The sequence below is a fragment of the Lutra lutra genome, chromosome 9 (genome assembly GCF_902655055.1).
Source record: "Lutra lutra chromosome 9, mLutLut1.2, whole genome shotgun sequence".
In the NCBI taxonomy this organism is placed as follows: Eukaryota; Metazoa; Chordata; class Mammalia; order Carnivora; family Mustelidae; genus Lutra; species Lutra lutra.
This window is the reverse complement of record NC_062286.1, coordinates 114918511-114936263: the sequence shown is the minus strand read 5'-3', so window position 1 is coordinate 114936263 and position 17753 is coordinate 114918511. Positions and strand designations below refer to the sequence as shown.

The 17753-nt window shown below is 42.3% G+C and overlaps 1 protein-coding gene across 5 annotated transcripts in view; it reads left to right on the top strand.

Moving 5' to 3' along the window:
- Positions 1-17753, top strand: part of EBF4 (EBF family member 4) — a 67860-nt gene that overhangs the window by 11080 nt on the left and 39027 nt on the right. For 3 of the 5 annotated variants that reach the window (XR_007130163.1, XM_047746046.1, XM_047746044.1), the window contains exons 3-8: positions 124-280; positions 503-566; positions 671-726; positions 2320-2393; positions 3376-3444; positions 11277-11327. Coding sequence is in view for 3 of the 5 variants with exons in the window: in XM_047746046.1 (XP_047602002.1) it covers positions 124-280; positions 503-566; positions 671-726; positions 2320-2393; positions 3376-3444; positions 11277-11327 (471 nt within the window). In the remaining 2 variants the exon portion in view is untranslated. The remainder of the gene's footprint in view (positions 1-123; positions 281-502; positions 567-670; positions 727-2319; positions 2394-3375; positions 3445-11276; positions 11328-17753) is intronic. The other 2 variants (XR_007130164.1, XM_047746045.1) reach the window with 1 other exon arrangement.

The window sequence follows — 17753 nt, the reverse complement described above, 5'->3', positions numbered from 1 at the left end:
TGTGGCAGGACGGTACCCTGACCAGCCTCCCCCAAAACCTGGTGGAGGTGCTGGGGTCTTTCTCCCCATCCCCCAACCCCCCAAGCCTGTCCGGTGGTTTGGCAGCCCCTTTCCTCCTCACAGCGGCGTGGGCCTGGCACGCGCACATTTTGAGAAGCAGCCACCCTCCAACCTCAGGAAATCCAACTTCTTCCACTTCGTGCTGGCCATGTATGACCGGCAGGGGCAGCCTGTGGAGGTGGAGCGCACGGCCTTCATCGATTTCGTGGAAAAGGACCGAGTGAGAGGCTCGTGGGCTCACAGCACCAGAGCAGGGGGGAGGAAAGGGGTGGGTTCAGGGAACCCCCTCCCATAGGGTAGACGGATGGACCATGGTGGAGGGGTGAAGTGGGGGGGTGGGATGGATGGAAGGGAGGGAGGAAGGGTGGGATTAGGCAGAAAGTGCTGAGGGGAGACTGGAGGAGCCAGGGGAAAGCTGAGCATCCCCATCTTGGCGCTGCAGGAACCTGGGGCTGAAAAGACCAACAATGGGATCCACTATCGCCTCCGGCTGGTGTATAACAATGGTAAGTAAGGCTCACTCCTTCCTGTGGCTCCTGGTGGGGAGGGTGCTGAGTGTGGTTCAATCACTAGAGGCCACAGCAAGCCCTCTCCACCTCCCCACCCTTAGGACTTCGGACAGAGCAGGATCTCTATGTGCGCCTCATTGACTCCATGTCCAAGCAGGTGAGCCCATCCAGGGGATGTTTAAGCCCGTCTTGCCCCCCTCTTGGACCCCATCTGAGTGAGCACCCTCACCCCTGGCCCCACCTCCCCCTTGCTCCTCATCCCCACTGGTCCAGCTCCTGTGGCAGGAGGCTGGGTGGCCTCACCCTCCAATCTGGAAAAAGACAATGTTTGTACAAAGACACCTGTCTTAGGTGACCTCCCCTACAAGGCCAAACTAGACGGGCATGCAGGTGTGTGTGCTTTATTGAGAAGCAGGAGTGAACCTTTCAGGAGAAGGTAAGGGAGGGAAGCAGGACAGAAAAGGCTGAGCAGGGCTCAGCCAGGATGTGGTTCCAGCTGGAGTCTAGTCTCAGCCTGATCCCCAGGGAGCTCTAGAGAAGGAATGGCAACAGAATCACGCCCCCTTGAGGCAAGGAGGCCAGGATTCTGTACCCTGTATCAGTCAGTGGTTGTCTGGGAACCACTCCCATGGGGAGAGTAACCTTCCAGACATTTCCAAGCTAGGCAACTCCTATCTGCTGAGAGCAGTTCTCAAGAGAAAGCCTTCACCAGCCTCCACTAACCACAGCTGGGGGATGGTGCCCTGGTCCACTAAAGGGGGACTGGGTGGGGCCCCAGAATTTCTACTGCAGACCTTTAGTGCTTGCTGGTCTAGAAGGTCACAGGAGGCTGAGAGGCCAGCATAAGGAGCTTGGGGAAATTGAAACCTGAGTAAATCCTGATGGATCCTGCCCAAGATAGGGCCCCAAGTGTAAGGGCGTTTCAGAGAAGTCGTGCATGCTGGAAAGGAGCAGGGCTGGGTCACAAATGGGCCCATTAGTGGCCCGGAATGCAAGGTGGAGACGGGCTTTCCAACAGTCTTCTAGCAGCCTCCACCCAATCTCAGGGCAGGGGAAGAAATGGTTTCTTTCTAGAAAGCCTGTGGCCACTGTGGTCTGGGAGGCAAATGAGGCAGCAGTCAGTGGGACTGTGTGGAGATAAGTGTGGAACGGGTGGGAGGAGGTCTGGAGAGAGAGAGGGACCCCACCAATGAGGGATGGCCTGGAGGCACAAGGGGACATAAAGTGGGAAACTGGAGCTACAGTTTAGGGAGCTCCCTCCTTGCTGCGGGGCAGAGTAGAGGCCAGGGAGCTGGTGGGGAGGCTGATCCAATAGCACAAAGGAGACACACTGGCCTGGGATGGGGAGCGAGACTGGTGGGGAGAGCCCGGAGGAACAGTGCTTGCGAGCAGGAGGCAGAGATCACCTAGAGCCATGGGAACAGTGGAGATAGGAGTGTGTCTACCCCACCAACAGCCCGACCTTTTGGTCTGGGGACCTCCCCAGCCCCAAACAGAGCTGGCTCTGGAAAAAGCTGCCTGTGGACAAACAGAATCTATAGACCCACCTCATGCCACCCTTGCCCACCGCATCCCCTGTTGGGGCTCCTGGTTTGGGGAGTCCGGTCCCAGCTCCTGCTCTGCCTTCTTGGGCGCCCCAGAGCAAGTTGGAGGGCGGGATCTTCCCTGGGAGAAGGGCCCATCTCTCCCCTACACTTGGACTTGAGAACAACCTCCTTCCTCTTGAGTGTGCATTCCTCCTCTCCCCCAGGCAATCATCTATGAGGGGCAAGACAAGAACCCCGAAATGTGCCGCGTGCTGCTCACCCATGAGATCATGTGCAGGTGAGAAGGTTTGGGACACTTGCACCTTTGTCTCTGGGTCCCCACCGGGCCCTGCCCCGACCACTGCCGACACAGCCCGGCTCCTCGAAGCTCCCTCGGGAAGCCAGATGGGGGGAGGCAATGGGGGAGGAAGGAGGCCCTTGAGCACAGTGCTGGCTGAAGAGAGGATCCTTGAGGCCCCATTAGCCTGGCCTGTTTATATGGCTTCTCCAAGTGTTTTTGTAAGACAGGCCTCCTGCCACCACTGGAAAGCTTAACTAATAAAGCTCAGGGGAGGCTTGCTGGGGGGGGGGGGGGGGGGGGGCAGGGCTGGGCCTCCCGGATTAGCTTAGAAGCTAGAGAGAGGAAACTTTGCTGCCTCCTGGGTGAGCCTCAGGGTGCTCCCTAGGGGAGGTGGGGGTGGGGCGGACACAGCTCTTGGCTTCCCTTCCCCATTACCCCCAGAGCTTGGCATTTCTAGATAAGGTCTCCCCAGGAGATGCCCCTCACACGGGGTCCTGAAAAGCAGTTCCTCCTGAATGGAAAAGAGAACAGTGTTCAAAAATCTGGTTGGGACCCTGGCTGCCCTTGGGATTAGTAGTGACAAGGAAGGGGCGTGGGGAGGCTTCTGTGGCACTGATTGCGCGATCTTTCTTGACTGGATGCTGGTTACATAGGTGGGTTCACTTTCTGGTAAATCCTGAGCTGCATGCTAAAATCCGAGCCCTTTGCTATGTGAGAGAGACCCTGGAGGTGGCCTGCAGCCTGCCTTTACTGAATCCTCCAGGAGTAGCATGCCTTTGGGACAAGGGTCTCCTGGCCAACCTGGCTCTTCAGGTCCCGGTGAAGGACCCTTCTCCCGAAGGCTCCTGGAAGTGAGGCCCCCAGACAGGGATTCCATACTCAGAGACAGGAGGCACCTTCTTCAACCGGAAGCACGTGTGCACACGCTTGCGCACACGCATGCGCACACAGACACACCTTCTCACTCCTCTTCCGCCAGCCGGTGCTGTGACCGGAAGAGCTGTGGCAACCGGAATGAGACGCCTTCTGATCCGGTCATTATTGACAGGTAGGTGCTGGGAAGGAGGCCCCCGGGAGACCAGGGCGCAGAGCACTGGGGGTACAAGCACCGCCCCCCACTGGTGGTTGTAAGCAGAGAGAAACTACCAGACACGAGGAAGCTGCACCCCTGGCCTCTACAGGAAGCCTCTGGTGGTAGACTTCCTGGGGCTGGGCTTAGGAGTTCTGCTCCCTGGGGAAGAAAGCCGGAGGGCCAGGGCCTGGGGTGAGGGCGGGGCGGGAAGGAGATGAACCAGACCCAGAGAGCGGCTGAGAGAGCGGCTGGGAGGACGGCTGGGAAGACAGACGGGCTGGCATGGGAAAGGCAGGGGAAGCCTGGCTCTAGTTCCGGGTCCACCTCCACCTCTCGCCGCTTGCCTTGACTTCTCTGCACTTCCGTTTCCTTCCATTGAAAAGTGGGGACATACTTGGTGCATGTCAGTCACAGGACTGTCAAGGTGATGGGTGTAAAATGCATTCTCCCACCATGACTTCTTTAAAATTATTTTTTCTCTTTGAAGAACAAATGCATAGGTAAGGTACAAAATTCAAAAGGTACAAAAGAAGACCCCACCCTTATGTACCAGGGACTTTTGTACCATTTCGTTTTTTAAAAATTTGTAACAATATGTCTTAGAGATCACGCCATATCAGAACATAAACCCTGCTGTATTCTCCTTCTAATAGCACATTCACAGGAGCAAAAATTCAAGTTTAAAAGAGTTTAAAGCAAAAAGGCTGCCACCTCGGCATCTCATCCATCCATTGCCCTCCAGATAAGCAGCTTTTGTTAGCAGTTTCTTGGCCATCTTTCTTGACATTGTCTGCCCATAGACAAGAAAATACAGATACATATTCTTTTTGTACCTTTCCTTTTATGTTTCTAAAATTGCTGGCGTCCAAAATGTACCTTTCAGCACCTTTCCTTTTCTCTAAGAAACGTGCCTATCTGGGAGGTTATATCAGGACACAGGAAGTCTCTTTCCTCTTTTTTGCTACTGCAAAATATTCCACGGTATGGATGAACTATAATTTCTTTTAGTCGTCTGCCGTTGCTGGATGCTTTGGCCGTTTTTGTTCCTTTTCAGAGATCAAATATACTGCAGTGACTTACTTTGTCCCTGTGTCACTTTGCACGTAGGTGCGTTCATAAGAAGGATATTATAGCAGCAGAATTGCTGGGTCAGAGGAGATGTGTGTTTGTAATTTTAATAGTTACTGTCAGTTTGCCCTCTGCGGAGATTACACCAGTTGGTATTGGTACCAGCAGTTTTGAGAATGCCTGTTGTCCACACTCTGGGCGATTAGAGATGTTGTTATTCTTTCAACAAAAATTTTTTTTAATATTCACCCCATGCCAGGGTCTCTTCTATATTCTGTGGATTAAACATTGATCAAAACCAAGACAAAAGGCTTGTGTTTATGGGCTTAACAATCTAGTAGGGGAGATGGACGTGAACGGAATGAATGAAACGTAGATTCTGTTAGATGGTGGTAACAGCTAAGGAGAAAAGGCAAACATCAGGAAGGATCTGAAGTGCCCAGGAATGGGGGGCGTGCAATTTTAGAATGTTTACAGAGAGCCTCCCTAAAAAGATGGCATCTGAGCCAAGACCTGAAGGAAGGAAGGGAGTGAGCCATGTTTGAACCCAGGGGAAGAATGTTCTTGGCTGGAGCGGACCTGGTGTGTTTAAGGAACAGTAAGAAAGCTCAGGTGACTGGCGTGAGGGGGACTGTAGGAGGAGATGGTGTCAGGAAACCAACAGAAGGGTTAGAGGAAGGCAAGACATGCAGACAGGGCCATGTAAGTTGCATATAGACCATTATAGGGAGTTTGGCTTTTGTTCTGAGTGGCATGGAAGCCAGGGGTGGTAGGGGGGTGTTTGAGAAGAATGAAATGACCTGATTTATATTTTAGCAAGATCACTCTAGCTCGTGTGTTGCCGATGACCTGTAGGAGGCAAGGATGGAAGCACAGAGGTGAATTAGGAAGCCAGCACAGTTATTCAGGTGAGAGAAAGTAGAGGCTGTTAAAGAGGGGGTGTTAGGAGGTGGTGGCAGGAGGTGATTGAATATATTTTGTGGACAGAACTAACAAGATTTGTTATGGAAGGAGAGACAAAGTGACAGAGAAGGAGGGGGAGTCAGAGATATCCCAGGTGTCCGACCTGATCAACCTAGAAGGACAGAGTTCCTATTTACTGAGGAGAAAGAGATTTCAGAACAAGCAGGTTTGGGAGCAAGGAAGATCAGGAGTTTGGTGTTGAGATGCTTAGCAAACATCCGGGGTGCGGGGGATTAAAAGCAGGTGAAAACATAAGTACAGATCTCGAGGGAAAGGTTCAGGCTGCATATCTAAATCTGAATGAATGAAATCATCAAGGGAATGAATGCTGAATGAAAACAGATGAGGTCCAAGAACTGAATCCTGGGCTGTTCAGTGTTTAGAAGCCATGGAGATATGGAGCCAGTGAAGGAGAACAAGAAGGAGTGGCCAGGGAGGCAAAAGGGGAATCAGAGGATTGGGGTGTTCTAGAAGTCCAGGTAAGAAACTATTCCAAAAAGGAGGAAACAGTCAACTTCAACAAATGGTTCTCATGGAGATGATAAAAAGACTAATTTGACCATCACATTTAGCAATGAGGGGGACAATGGTGACCTCAACAATAGCTATTTCAGTAGAGTGGAGGGGCAGAAGTCTGGTAGGAGGCTGTCTGAGAACAGAAGAGAGACTGGAGGCAGTGAACAGAGGAACTCTGGGAGTTCTGCTCTAAAGGGATCAGAGAAATAAATGGGGACAAGAGCACAGTGTAAGGCCCAGAAGAACAGCTTCTTCATATGCTGAGAAAAATCAGTGGGAAAGAGGGGAATGATGATGCAGGAGAGGAAAACTGCTGGAGCCATGTCCCGTAGCCAGCGAAGGGCATGGGATCCAATGCACCGGTCGAGGACTGGTTTAGCTGGGAGTGTAGACAGCTACCCACGGACAGAGCAAGGAAGTCAGGGAGCCTGGGCCCAGAAGGGGGCAAATCAGGACACCCAATGTGGGAGCTTGCAGATGCCATTTCCTGATTGCTTTGTTTTCTCAATGAAATGGGAAGCCAGGTCAACAGTTGAGCATGGAGATGGTGAAGGAGACACTAGGGCCAAAAACAGGTGTCCAAGAGATTGAGTGGACCATGGAAATGTTGTGTGATTGCCAAGCAGCACTAAGGGCCTGCCTGAGGTTTGGGGTCATGAATTTGAAGTGAGAAATTTCTCCAGCCATGCTGAGCAGTGGGAGAGTACAGGTGCGGGACAGGTGAGTGGCTGTGTGTATGCAGAGATCAGGGTTTGCCAGGTGAGTACAAGGAGACATGAGAGGGCAGGAGAGTAAAAAGCATGTGCAAACGGTGTTTGCAAAAATGGAACAAGAAATTTAAGGGATAGGGAGAAGGATATGGGAGATTGAAGAAAAGGCCAGATGAATGGAATGTAGGTTCTGATGGGGCCAAACAATTTTTGAAGTTGTAGTACCAGAAAGGGGTTGAGCTGGATGTTAGAAGATGGATGGTTAGACCATGGGTTGTCTGTAGGTAGACTTATTCGGGGAGATTGCATCAGTAAGATGTAGCCAAGGGAAGGTAAACACGAGGTCAGTGGAGGAAAGATGCTCGCGGAATGCAGAGGACAATGTTTTGGAAGAATTCTCTATCTATGTTCATACTGAAATTACCACAAATTATGACAGGATCATTGTTCAAGAGTATATATAGTGATGCAGCAGGAAAATCTTCAGAGTGAAGGCAAGTGACCTTGGGGTTGAGAAATGACTGGAACAAGCAGTGGTCGCCACACTTTTTTGTCTTTTTCCATCATCGAAGTGAACTGTGGTATCCCGGTGAATTTCATTTCTCTTACTGTAAGGTTGAGCATGCTTTTAGGTACCTAAATTTTATTTGTTTTTCCTTTTCTTGGAACTCTTTTGTTTCCTTTGCTTCTTTTTCTATGAAGGACTGGCTTTTGTTACTGATTTGTAGAAGTATATCTTAAGGAAATTAGCCCTTTACATGAGTTGCAAAAATTTTTTTTCTAGTTGATTGTTATCTTGTAACTTTTCTTAGAGTGAAACTTGCCCAACCTCTCAATCTTTTAAGTACTCTCGATTTTTGTCCTATTTAGAAAGGCCTCTCTCACACCAAAATTATTTTTAGAACTTTATCCTGTGGTTTCTTCTGGTCCTTTTATGGTTTCATTGTTTACACTTAAATATTTGGTCCATTTGAAAAAATATGTAAGTTGTTATGTCTCATATCATACATACAAAAGAAAAATACAACGAAATGGAAATTGAGAAGCATTAATAATTATTGTACACCTGTGAACTGACCAACAAACTTAAAATTAGAACATTAAAAATATTACTGAAGCCCTCTCTATATTCCTTCACCATCTCATACCACTGCCTACCCCTCTCCTAAAGATAATCAGTAAATTGAGCTCTGTGTTCACGCACAACTCTAAAAAATAATTTACGACATATTGTAAACACTATGTCTGGTCGAGCTTGTTTTTAACTTTATAAAAAGGATATTATGTTGTAGTAGTCTTCTAAAATGTTCTTTTTCAATTCAGCATTATATTTTTAAGATTTTTCTGTGTTGCTATATTTATAGTTGGTTGTACTTTGTTTTTGCTATTATAAGCAAAACTGCCCTGAACATTCTTGTCTGTCTCTCATGATTTGAACAGGTACAAGTGTGTGTTTAGGATGTAAACCTAACACTGGAACTGCCAGGTCATAAGGTGTGCCCATGAGTAACATTAGGAGTCAATGTCAGACCATTTCCAAGATGGTTGTCCTGAGCAATGCTCCCATCTAGACTGACTGAGTTCCTGTGGCTCCACCTCCTCACCAGCCCTTCCTAATGTCCAACTTCATAATGTTTGACAGTCTAGTGGCCACACAGGGACTTTTGTGGGCACCGTAATTTGCATTTTCTTGATTATTAATGTAGGTTGAGCATCTTTTTTTGTTTGTTTGTTAGTATTTGCCTTACTTCTCCTACTAAGTATATGCTAGTCTTTTTTTTTTTAAGATTTTATTTATTTATTTGACAGAGATCATAAGTAGGCAGAGAGGCAGGCAGAGAGAGAGAGGAGGAAGCAGGCTCCCCGCTGAGCAGAGAGCCCGATGTGGGTCTTGATCCCAGGACCCTGGATCATGACCTGAGCCGAAGCAGAGGCTTTAACCCACTGAGCCACCCAGGCGCCCCTAAGTGTATGCTAGTCTTTTGCCCATTTTTCTTGCTGAATTGTTTGGAGGCTTTATATTGATTTAAATGGATCTTCATAAATCCTAGGTACTGATCCTTTGTCAGGAAAGTATATTTCAAGTATCACAATGTAGTTGAACTTACCAGTATTTCCCTCATGGTTTTTACTCTGTGCTTTATTTAAGAAATCTTTCCCTATTCTGAGTCATTAACATATTCTTCTATATTTTCTTCTAAAGGTTTTACAGTTTTTCATTTTACATTTAGGTTTATAATCCATGTGGAACTAATTTTGGGGCGTGGTATAAATTAAGGAATCAATGTAATTATTTTTACTCATGAATCACTAATTATTGTAATATCATTTATTAAGTAGCTCACCCATTCCTACTGAACTGTAGTACTATATTTATTCTAAATCAGATTTCCTTCTACTCGTGGGTCTGGTTCTAGACTATTTCTTATGTTCCTTTGATTTATTTGATAATCCCTGTGCCAACATCACCTTGTTATAATCACTATAGCTTTTTTTTTCCTCAAAGATTTCATCTATTTATTTGACAGACAGAGGTCACAAGTAGACAGAGAGGCAGGTGGAGAGAGAGGAGGAAGAAGGCCCCCCGCTGAGCAGAGATCATGACCCGAGCTGAAGGGAGAGGCTTTAACCCACTAAACCACCCAGGCACCCCAATAGCTTTATAATAATGATATAAACAAGTGTGTAGCGCAAGTCTCCTACTTGTTCTTGAGGAGAGTATTGCATTTTTTGGACCTTTTGTGTTTCCATATAAGTTTTAGAGTCCACTTATAAAATTACACACACACACAAACACACATCTTTTTTGGGGCTTTGCTTAATGTTACAGTTAACTTATACATTACTTTGGAAAAGAATTCACATCTTTATGCTACTGAGTCTTCCTATCCATGAATATGGTTTATCTCTCTACTTATGTATATTTTCTCTAATGCTTTCGGTAAAGTTTATAATTTTCTCAGTAAAGGCCACATGCACTTAACTTTGTTTCATTTAATTCACGCATTAAATAAATATTTATTGAGCATCTACTATGTACAAGACATTGCTCTAGGCTCTAAGAATACTAGAGTAAATAAAGCAGACAAAAATATCTGTTCTCCTGGAGGGAGAAGACACAGGGGAGATAGACAACAACAATAATTCTAAGTATGTCAGAATGTCAGAAGATACGTGGAAAAACTAGAGAAAAATAAAACTGGTCAGGAATTTGGGGATTAGGCAAATGTGATTTTTAAGTAAAGTGATCACAGGAGGCCAAATTGAAGGTGGAATTTGAGGAAGAATCTGAAGAGAGAATGAGCCTTTCAGGTGTATGGGCAGCTTATTTATGTTTATATTTATATTTTGTTGCAATTGCAAATTATATCTTTTGTTATATTTTCTAACTTGATAGTGTACAGAAATGCAATTGATATTTGCATGTGAATCTTTGTCTTTATATTTGTTTTGCTTTTTCTGTATAGATGGCCATCTTATGCAAACCATAACTTTTTTTCCTGTCCAATCCTTTTTTTTCAATATTTTATTTATTTGAGAGAGAGAGAGTGAGAAAGAGAGCATGAGCTGGCAGGAAAGGCAGAGGGAGAGGGAGAAGCAGGCTTCCCACTGAGCAGGGAGCCTGACATGGGGCTTAATCCCGGGACCCTGAGATCATGACCTGAGCTGAAGGTAGACCCTTAATGGACTGAGTCATGCAGACACACACCCCCTTTTTTTCCCTTATTTTATTGCTCTGACTTCAAGTACAGCATTGAATATAAGCAGTGGCAATGGCATTCTTGTCTTGTGTTTGATTTTAAAGAAAATGTTTCCAATGTTTCACCATTTAAAACATGGTTAACTGTAGCCATTTGGTAGCTATACTCTATCAGGTTAAAAAAGTTTGGTAACCTATTTTTGTTTTGGGGGTTTTTAAATCATGAATGGATACTGAATGTTACATGTTGCTTTTCTCTGTATGTATTGAGTTGATGAGATAGCCTTTCTCCTTCAAACTATTAATGTAGTGAATTTCATTAATGGTTTTCCTAATCCTGAATTACTCCTGGTATAAACCTAACTTGATAATGGTTTACTATATTCTCTATATGCTGCAGGATTTGCACTGTTAATAATATTTTTAGAGTTTTTGCATTTATGTTCAATAGTGTTTGGCTTGTGATTGTCTTATAATGTCCAGGTATGAGTTTGACAGTTAGTGATATACCAGCCTCAAATAATTAAAAGGGGAATGTTCTTTCTTTTACTATTTGCTGGATGAATTTGTATGAGTTTGAATATATCTATTCCTTGTATGATCTGTTCCTTGAAAATTTGTTATAATTTGCCTTGAGTTTTTAGGGATGAAAAGGAGAGAATTTTTAAACAGTTGACTCATTTTTTTTTTTTAATGGTCATGGACAATTCAGGCCTTCTGTTTCTTTTTTACTCTGTTTTGGTGAGTTATATTTTTTAAGGAATTTGTACATTGTACCAAAGTTTTTAAATTTATTTCCATAAAGTTGTCCGTAATGTTCTCTTATTTTTTTATCTCTGTTGTATTTTTAGTTATGAACTTTTTCCATTCCTGATATTGTTTGCAGCATATCTTTCTCCTTGGTAAGTTTTGCCAGCAATTTGTCACTTTTATTCATCTTCTAAAAACAGTTTTCAGGGCACCTGAGTGGCATAGTTGGTTAAGTGTCTGCCTCTTGGTTTTGGCTCAGGTCATGATGTCAGGGTCATGAGATGGAGCCCCACATTAGGCTCCACACTCAACGTGGGATCTGCTTGAGGCTTTTTGCCCTTCTCCCTCTGCCCTTCCTACTCATGCTCTCTCTTTATCTCACAAATGAATAAATATTTAAAAAAAAAATATATATATATATATATATAAACAGAGTTAAAGTTTTATCAATCTTTTTCTAATGTGTGTTTGCTTTGCATTACATTAATTCTGCATTTATCTTTATTTTCTCCCTTCTTCATTCATTGGATTTATTTTGTTCTTTCCTAATTTCTTGAGTTAGATACTTAGCTCATTAACTGCTTACCTTCTTCCTTACTAATACAATCATTTAAGTCTGTCATATTTCCTTAAAATACTACTTTTCCTGCATCTCACCTTTTCACATCTCACATTTTTATTACCACTTAGTTTCAAGGATTGTTAAATTTCTGTTATGACTTCTTTTTCAATGCACGGGATATTTAGTGTTGTGTTTCCTTATTCTTCATTTTTCAATTAACTTTATGAGGTGTAATCAGTATGCAATAAAATGGACATAAAGCGGGCGCCAGAGTGGCTCAGTGGGTTAAGCCTCTGCCTTCGGCTCAGGTCATGATCCCAGGGTCCTGGGATCAAGCCCTGCATCGGGCTGTCTGCTTGGCGGAGAGCCTGCTTCCCCCTCTCACTCTCTGCTCGCCTCTCTGCCCACTTGTGATCTCTGTCAAATAAATAAATAAATAAAATCTTTTTTAAAATGCACATAAAGTATACAATTTGAAAAGTTTTGACATATGTATATACTGAAGAAACCATCACCACAATTAAAATAGTGAACATATCCTTCATCCCTAAAAGTTTCCTCATGCCCCCTTGGAATCTCTCCCTCTCTCCCCTTACCTCTATCCTCAGGCAACAACTTCTCTGCTTTCTGTCAATATAGGTTGGTTTTCCTTTTTTAAAATTTTATATAAATGAAATTATACAGTGTGTGCTTTTTTTTGGTCTAGGTGTTCTCACTCAGTGTAATCTTTTTTTGTGTGTTTCATCCACGTTTTTGCATGTATCAATAGCTCATTTATTTTTATTCCTGAGTGGTTGTCCATTGTATGAATATAACAGTTTTTGTGTATGTGCCATCATCTCTTGATAGACATTTGGGTTGTTTCCAGTTTATAACTATTATTAATAAAAGCTTTACGAACACTTATGTACAAGTGTTTTTATGGACAAACATATTCATTTTTCTTAAGTAAAATCCTTGGAGTAGAATGGTTGGATCATATGGTAAAAGTATGTTTAACTTTATCAGTAATTACCTAACTGATTTCCAAAGTGGTTGTGCCATTTTACATTCCCACCAGCAGTGTATAAGAGTTGTAGTTCCTCTGAAGTCTCATCAGCATGAGAATAGTCTATCTTTTAAAATTTTAGCCATTCTAGGGGCGCCTGGGTGGCTCAGTGGTTAAAGCCTCTGCCTTCGGCTCAGGTCATGATCTCAGGGTCCTGGGATCGAGTCCCGTGTCGGGCTCTCTGCTCAGCAGGGAGCCTGCCTCCTCCTCCTCTCTCTCTCTCTCTCTCTCTCTGCCTGCCTCTCTGCCTACTTGTGATCTGTCAAATAAATAAATAAAAATCTTAAAAAAAATAAATAAAAATAAATAAATAAAATTTTAGCCATTCTAGTAAGTATGTGGTGGTATCTCATTGTGATTTTTAATTTGTACATCCCTAATGACTAACAATGTTGAACATCTTTTCATGTGCTTATTTGCCATCCATATATTTTCTTTGAAGAAATATCTGCTCAAATATTCCACCATCATCCCCCTTTATATTGGGTTGTTTTCTTATTACTGAGTTGTAGGAGTTCTTTATATATTGTGGATACAAGTTCGATATCTATTTTACAAAAATTTTTTCCCAGTGACTTGTCTTTTCATTCCTAACAGTGTTATTTGAAGAATACAAGTTTTTTAATTTTCATGAAGTCCAGTTTATAAATTTTTTCTTTTATGTATTATGCTTTTTATGTCATAGCTAAAAAATCTTAAATCAATGACCTCAGCTTTCATTCGAGGAAACCTGATAAAGGAGATGAAATTAAATCAAAAGTAAGCAGAAGAAAGGAACTAATAAATGTCAAAATAGGAAACAAATAAACAGATAAACAGGAAACAGATAAACAATAGAGAAAATCAATGAAACCAAAAGCTGTTCCTTTAAGATCAATAAAATGGTTAAACCTATAGCCAGACTGATCAGAAAAAAAAGAGATGACATAGTTTGCCAATATCAGAACTGAGAATGGTGATATCACTACAGATTCTAGATTATTCAGTTGTTTTTTAATTATTTCATTTATTTCCTTTGTTGGCTTATTAGCCAAACTATTTTGTTACTTTAGTGATTGCTTTAGGGCTTAAAGTACACACCTTTAGGTTAGTGTAGTCTACTTTTAATTATATTACTTCATGTATAGTATGCTATTCTTGTCATGAATTCTATTTTTTTAAAGATTTTATTTATTTATTTGACAGAGAGAGACACAGCAAGAGAGCGAACACAAACAGGGGCAGAGGGAGAGGGAAAAGCAGGCCTCCCGCTGACCAGCAAGTCCAATGCGGGGCACAATCTCAGGACCTGGGATCATGATCTCAGCCAAAGGCAGATGCTCAGTGACTGAGCCATCCAGGCATCCCAAGAATTCTATTTTTATATGATATAAAAATCCATAATACATGGATATTTTTGTTTAAATAATTATTTTTAGAAATTTTTAAAATACGAAAAATATACATTTACCTATGTAGTACCATTTCTACTGCTCTTCATTCTTTTCTGTAGACCCAGATTTCCATTTTTCTTATATCTGAAGGGGATCCTTTAATATTTGTTTGTATTTTAACTGGGTATGGAATTCAAGGTTAACTTTTGTTGTTAAGGTGTTGTTCAACTGTCTTCTCTTTTCCATTACTCATGAAAAATCTGGTACCATCATTGTCTTTGTTTCTCTGTGCATAAACATGTCTTTTATCTCTGGCTGCTTTTAATATTTTTCTCTTTATTATTCATTTTTTAAAGATTGTATTTATTTGGGGCACCTGAGTGGCTTAGTGGGTTAAAGCCCCTGCCTTTGGCTCAGGTCATGATCTCAGGGTCCTGGGATCGAGCCCCACATGGGGCTCTCTGCTCGGCCGGGAGCCTGCTTCCCCCTCTCTCTCTCTGCCTGCTTATGATCTCTCTCTCTCTGTCAAATAAATAAATAAAATCTTTTTTTAAAAAGCTAAAAAAAAAAAAAGATTGTATTTATTTACTTTAGAGATAGAGAGAGTGAGTGGGGGAGCAGAGGGAGAGGGACAAGCAGACTCTGTGCTGAGCACAAAGACAAAAACAAGGCCCAATCCCAAAACCCTGAGATCATGACCAGAGGCAAAATCAAGAGTTGGATGCCCAACCTACCGAGCTACCCAGGTGCCCCTCCTTATTATTCATTTTTAACAACTTAATTATGATATGCCTTGGTATAGTTTTTCTTCATATTTCATGTGTTTGGAGCTATTGATGTTTTTGGATCTATGAGGGTACAGTTTTCATTATACTTGGAAAGGCTTTTTTAAAAGATTTTTAGTTATTTATTTGAGAGACAGTGTGAACAGGGGACAGGGCAAAGGAGAGGGAGCAGCAGACTTCCCACTGAGCAGGAAGCCCAATGTGGGGCTTGACCCTAGGATCATGACCTGAGCCAAAGGCAGATGGGTTAACCAACTGAAACACCCAGGTGCCCCATTTTGGACAGTTTTTTGCCATTATTTTCTCAAGTATTTTTCTGTACACCATCCCCCTCTCCACTCCTTTGGGAATACCGACTCCAATTACAAATGCTAAACTGCTTGAGGTTGTCCCTGCAGCTCACTTTACATTTCATTTTAGAGGATTTTGTTTCGTTTTGTTTTTCATTTTGGATAGTTTCTACTGCCATGCCTTAAGTTCACTAATCCTTTCTTCGGTCCTGTTTCATCCATTGTTAATCCCTTCCAATATATTTTTTATCTTAAATGTTGTAGTTTTCATCTCTACAAGTTTGATTTGTATATTTTTTTATATCTTCCACATCTCTGCTTAAATTTTTTAATTTACCAAATTCTGTTGTAATTATTTTTAATGACTTTTTCTGCTAATTCTAATATCTGTGTCTATTCTATTTTAATTGATTGATTATTCTCATTATGGGCCTTATTTTTTTGTATCTTGGCATGCCTGGCAGTCTGTAATTAGATGCCAGACATTGTGAATTTTTCCTTCTTGGGCTTTTGATATTTTTGTATTCCCATAAATCTTCTTGAGCTTTGTTCTGGGATGCAGTTAAGTTACTTGTGAACAGTTTGATCTTTTTGAGTCTTGATCTCATGATTTATTAGATGGTTCCACAGCAATACTCAATCTAGGACTAATTATTCCCCACTACTCGAGTAAGACCTTCTTGAGTACTCAACCCAATACCCCATGAACTCTGAGTTTTTCAAGTCTAGCTAGTAGAAACAGGCACTATTCCCATCTCTATGCAAGCACTTTGAAAATGTTTCCACTGTTGCTGTTGAAGAGTGCAGCATAACTGTCATTCTTTTGCCAGCAAATTTTCTTTTCTCTGTCTGTATAGAAGAGCTTCTCTTTGTTTTTTGTTTTTTTAAGATTTATGTATTTTTTTTAAGATTTTTATTTATTTATTTGACAGACAGAGATCACAAGTAGGCAGACAGGCAGGCAGAGAGAAGGAGAGGAAAAAGCAGGCTCCCCACCGAGCAGAGAGCCTAATGTGGGACTTGATCCCAGGACCCTGGGATCATGACCTGAGCCAAAGGCAGAGGCTTTAACCCACTGAGCCAGCCTAGGTTCCCCTTCTCTTTGTCTTTGGAGTTCTTCAGTTTACTTTAATGTGCCTGGTTGTGAATTTTTTTTATCCTGCTTAGAGTTTGTTGATCTTCTTGTTTCTGTGGATTGATATCTTTCATCACTTCTAGAAATTGCTCAGCCTTTGCCTAATGTTACATCTTGGTTGTATTCTCTCTTTTCTCCTTATGGCACTTTTTATAAATATCTAACTGTACTTTCGTTTTTTTAATTAACATATAATGAATTATTTGTTTCAGGGGTACAGGTCTGTGATTCATCAGTCTTACACAATTCACAGCACTCACCATAGCACATACCCTCCCCAGTGTCCATCACCCAGCCACCCCATCCCTCTCACCGCCCTCTACTCCAGCAACCCTCAGTTTGTTTCCTGCAGTTAAGAGTCTAATATGGTCCATCTCCTTCTTTGGTTTCGTCCTATTTTTTCCTTATGGCACTTTAAATGAGACTCCAATTTAGACCTTTAATCCTATCCTCCACATATCCTAAACAATTGTGTATGTCTGTCCTATTTTTCTCTTTGTACTGCATCCTGGGTAATTCTTTTTTATTCATCTCCTCACTCACTAATTCCCTTTAGCTGTATCTAAACTATTGTTTAATTTATCCAATGAGCTACTAATTTCAGTGATTTTATTTTCCATTTCTAAAAGTTTTATTTAGTTCTTTTTCAAATATGTCTGGTTACTTGGGGGGGTGTCTCTTGGTGCTTACTAATTTTTTAAATTAACTTTTTGTTTCTTTAAAATGTTTGTGGTTATTTTACATTCAGTACTTGATAATTCCAGTATCAGAAGTCCTTGGGTTCTATAGCTATTGTTCATTACTTCTGCTGACTCTTATTTGTGATGGCTTGTTTCTTTTTTAGATGTTTTTGTTGTTATTATTGTGGTAGTGATTATTTTATCTTATTTTAGCTCACATTTGGTTGAATCACATCAGAACTAGAACAGGCTATGCTTTCCTCTGGAAGGATTTGTTTGATTCTACCAGGAGGAGGCAGTGCTACCAAACTGAGACCTTTCTAGGATCTTCAGAGGATTCAGGGACCTCATCTGAAGTGGTCCCTATTCTCCATCCCAGTGTGTTCGTATTGCCATTTGACACCAGTACAACCCTAATATTTGTGCTAGCTCATAGTTCATAGCTCCCACTTAGATTTCAACTTCTTGTTTTTGGTTTCTCTTTTTTTTTTTTTTTTTTTTTTTTAAATCCTTGGATTTTCCTTACTTTTGGCTAAAACTTCAGGATATGGTCATATTGGGAAGGCACTTTATTTATTTATTTATTCATTTACTTATTATTTAAGTAGATTCCATGCCCATTGTGGAGCCCAGTGCAGCACTTGAACTCATAACCTTGAGATCACCTAAGCTGAGATCAAGAGTTGGACACTTAACTGACTGAGT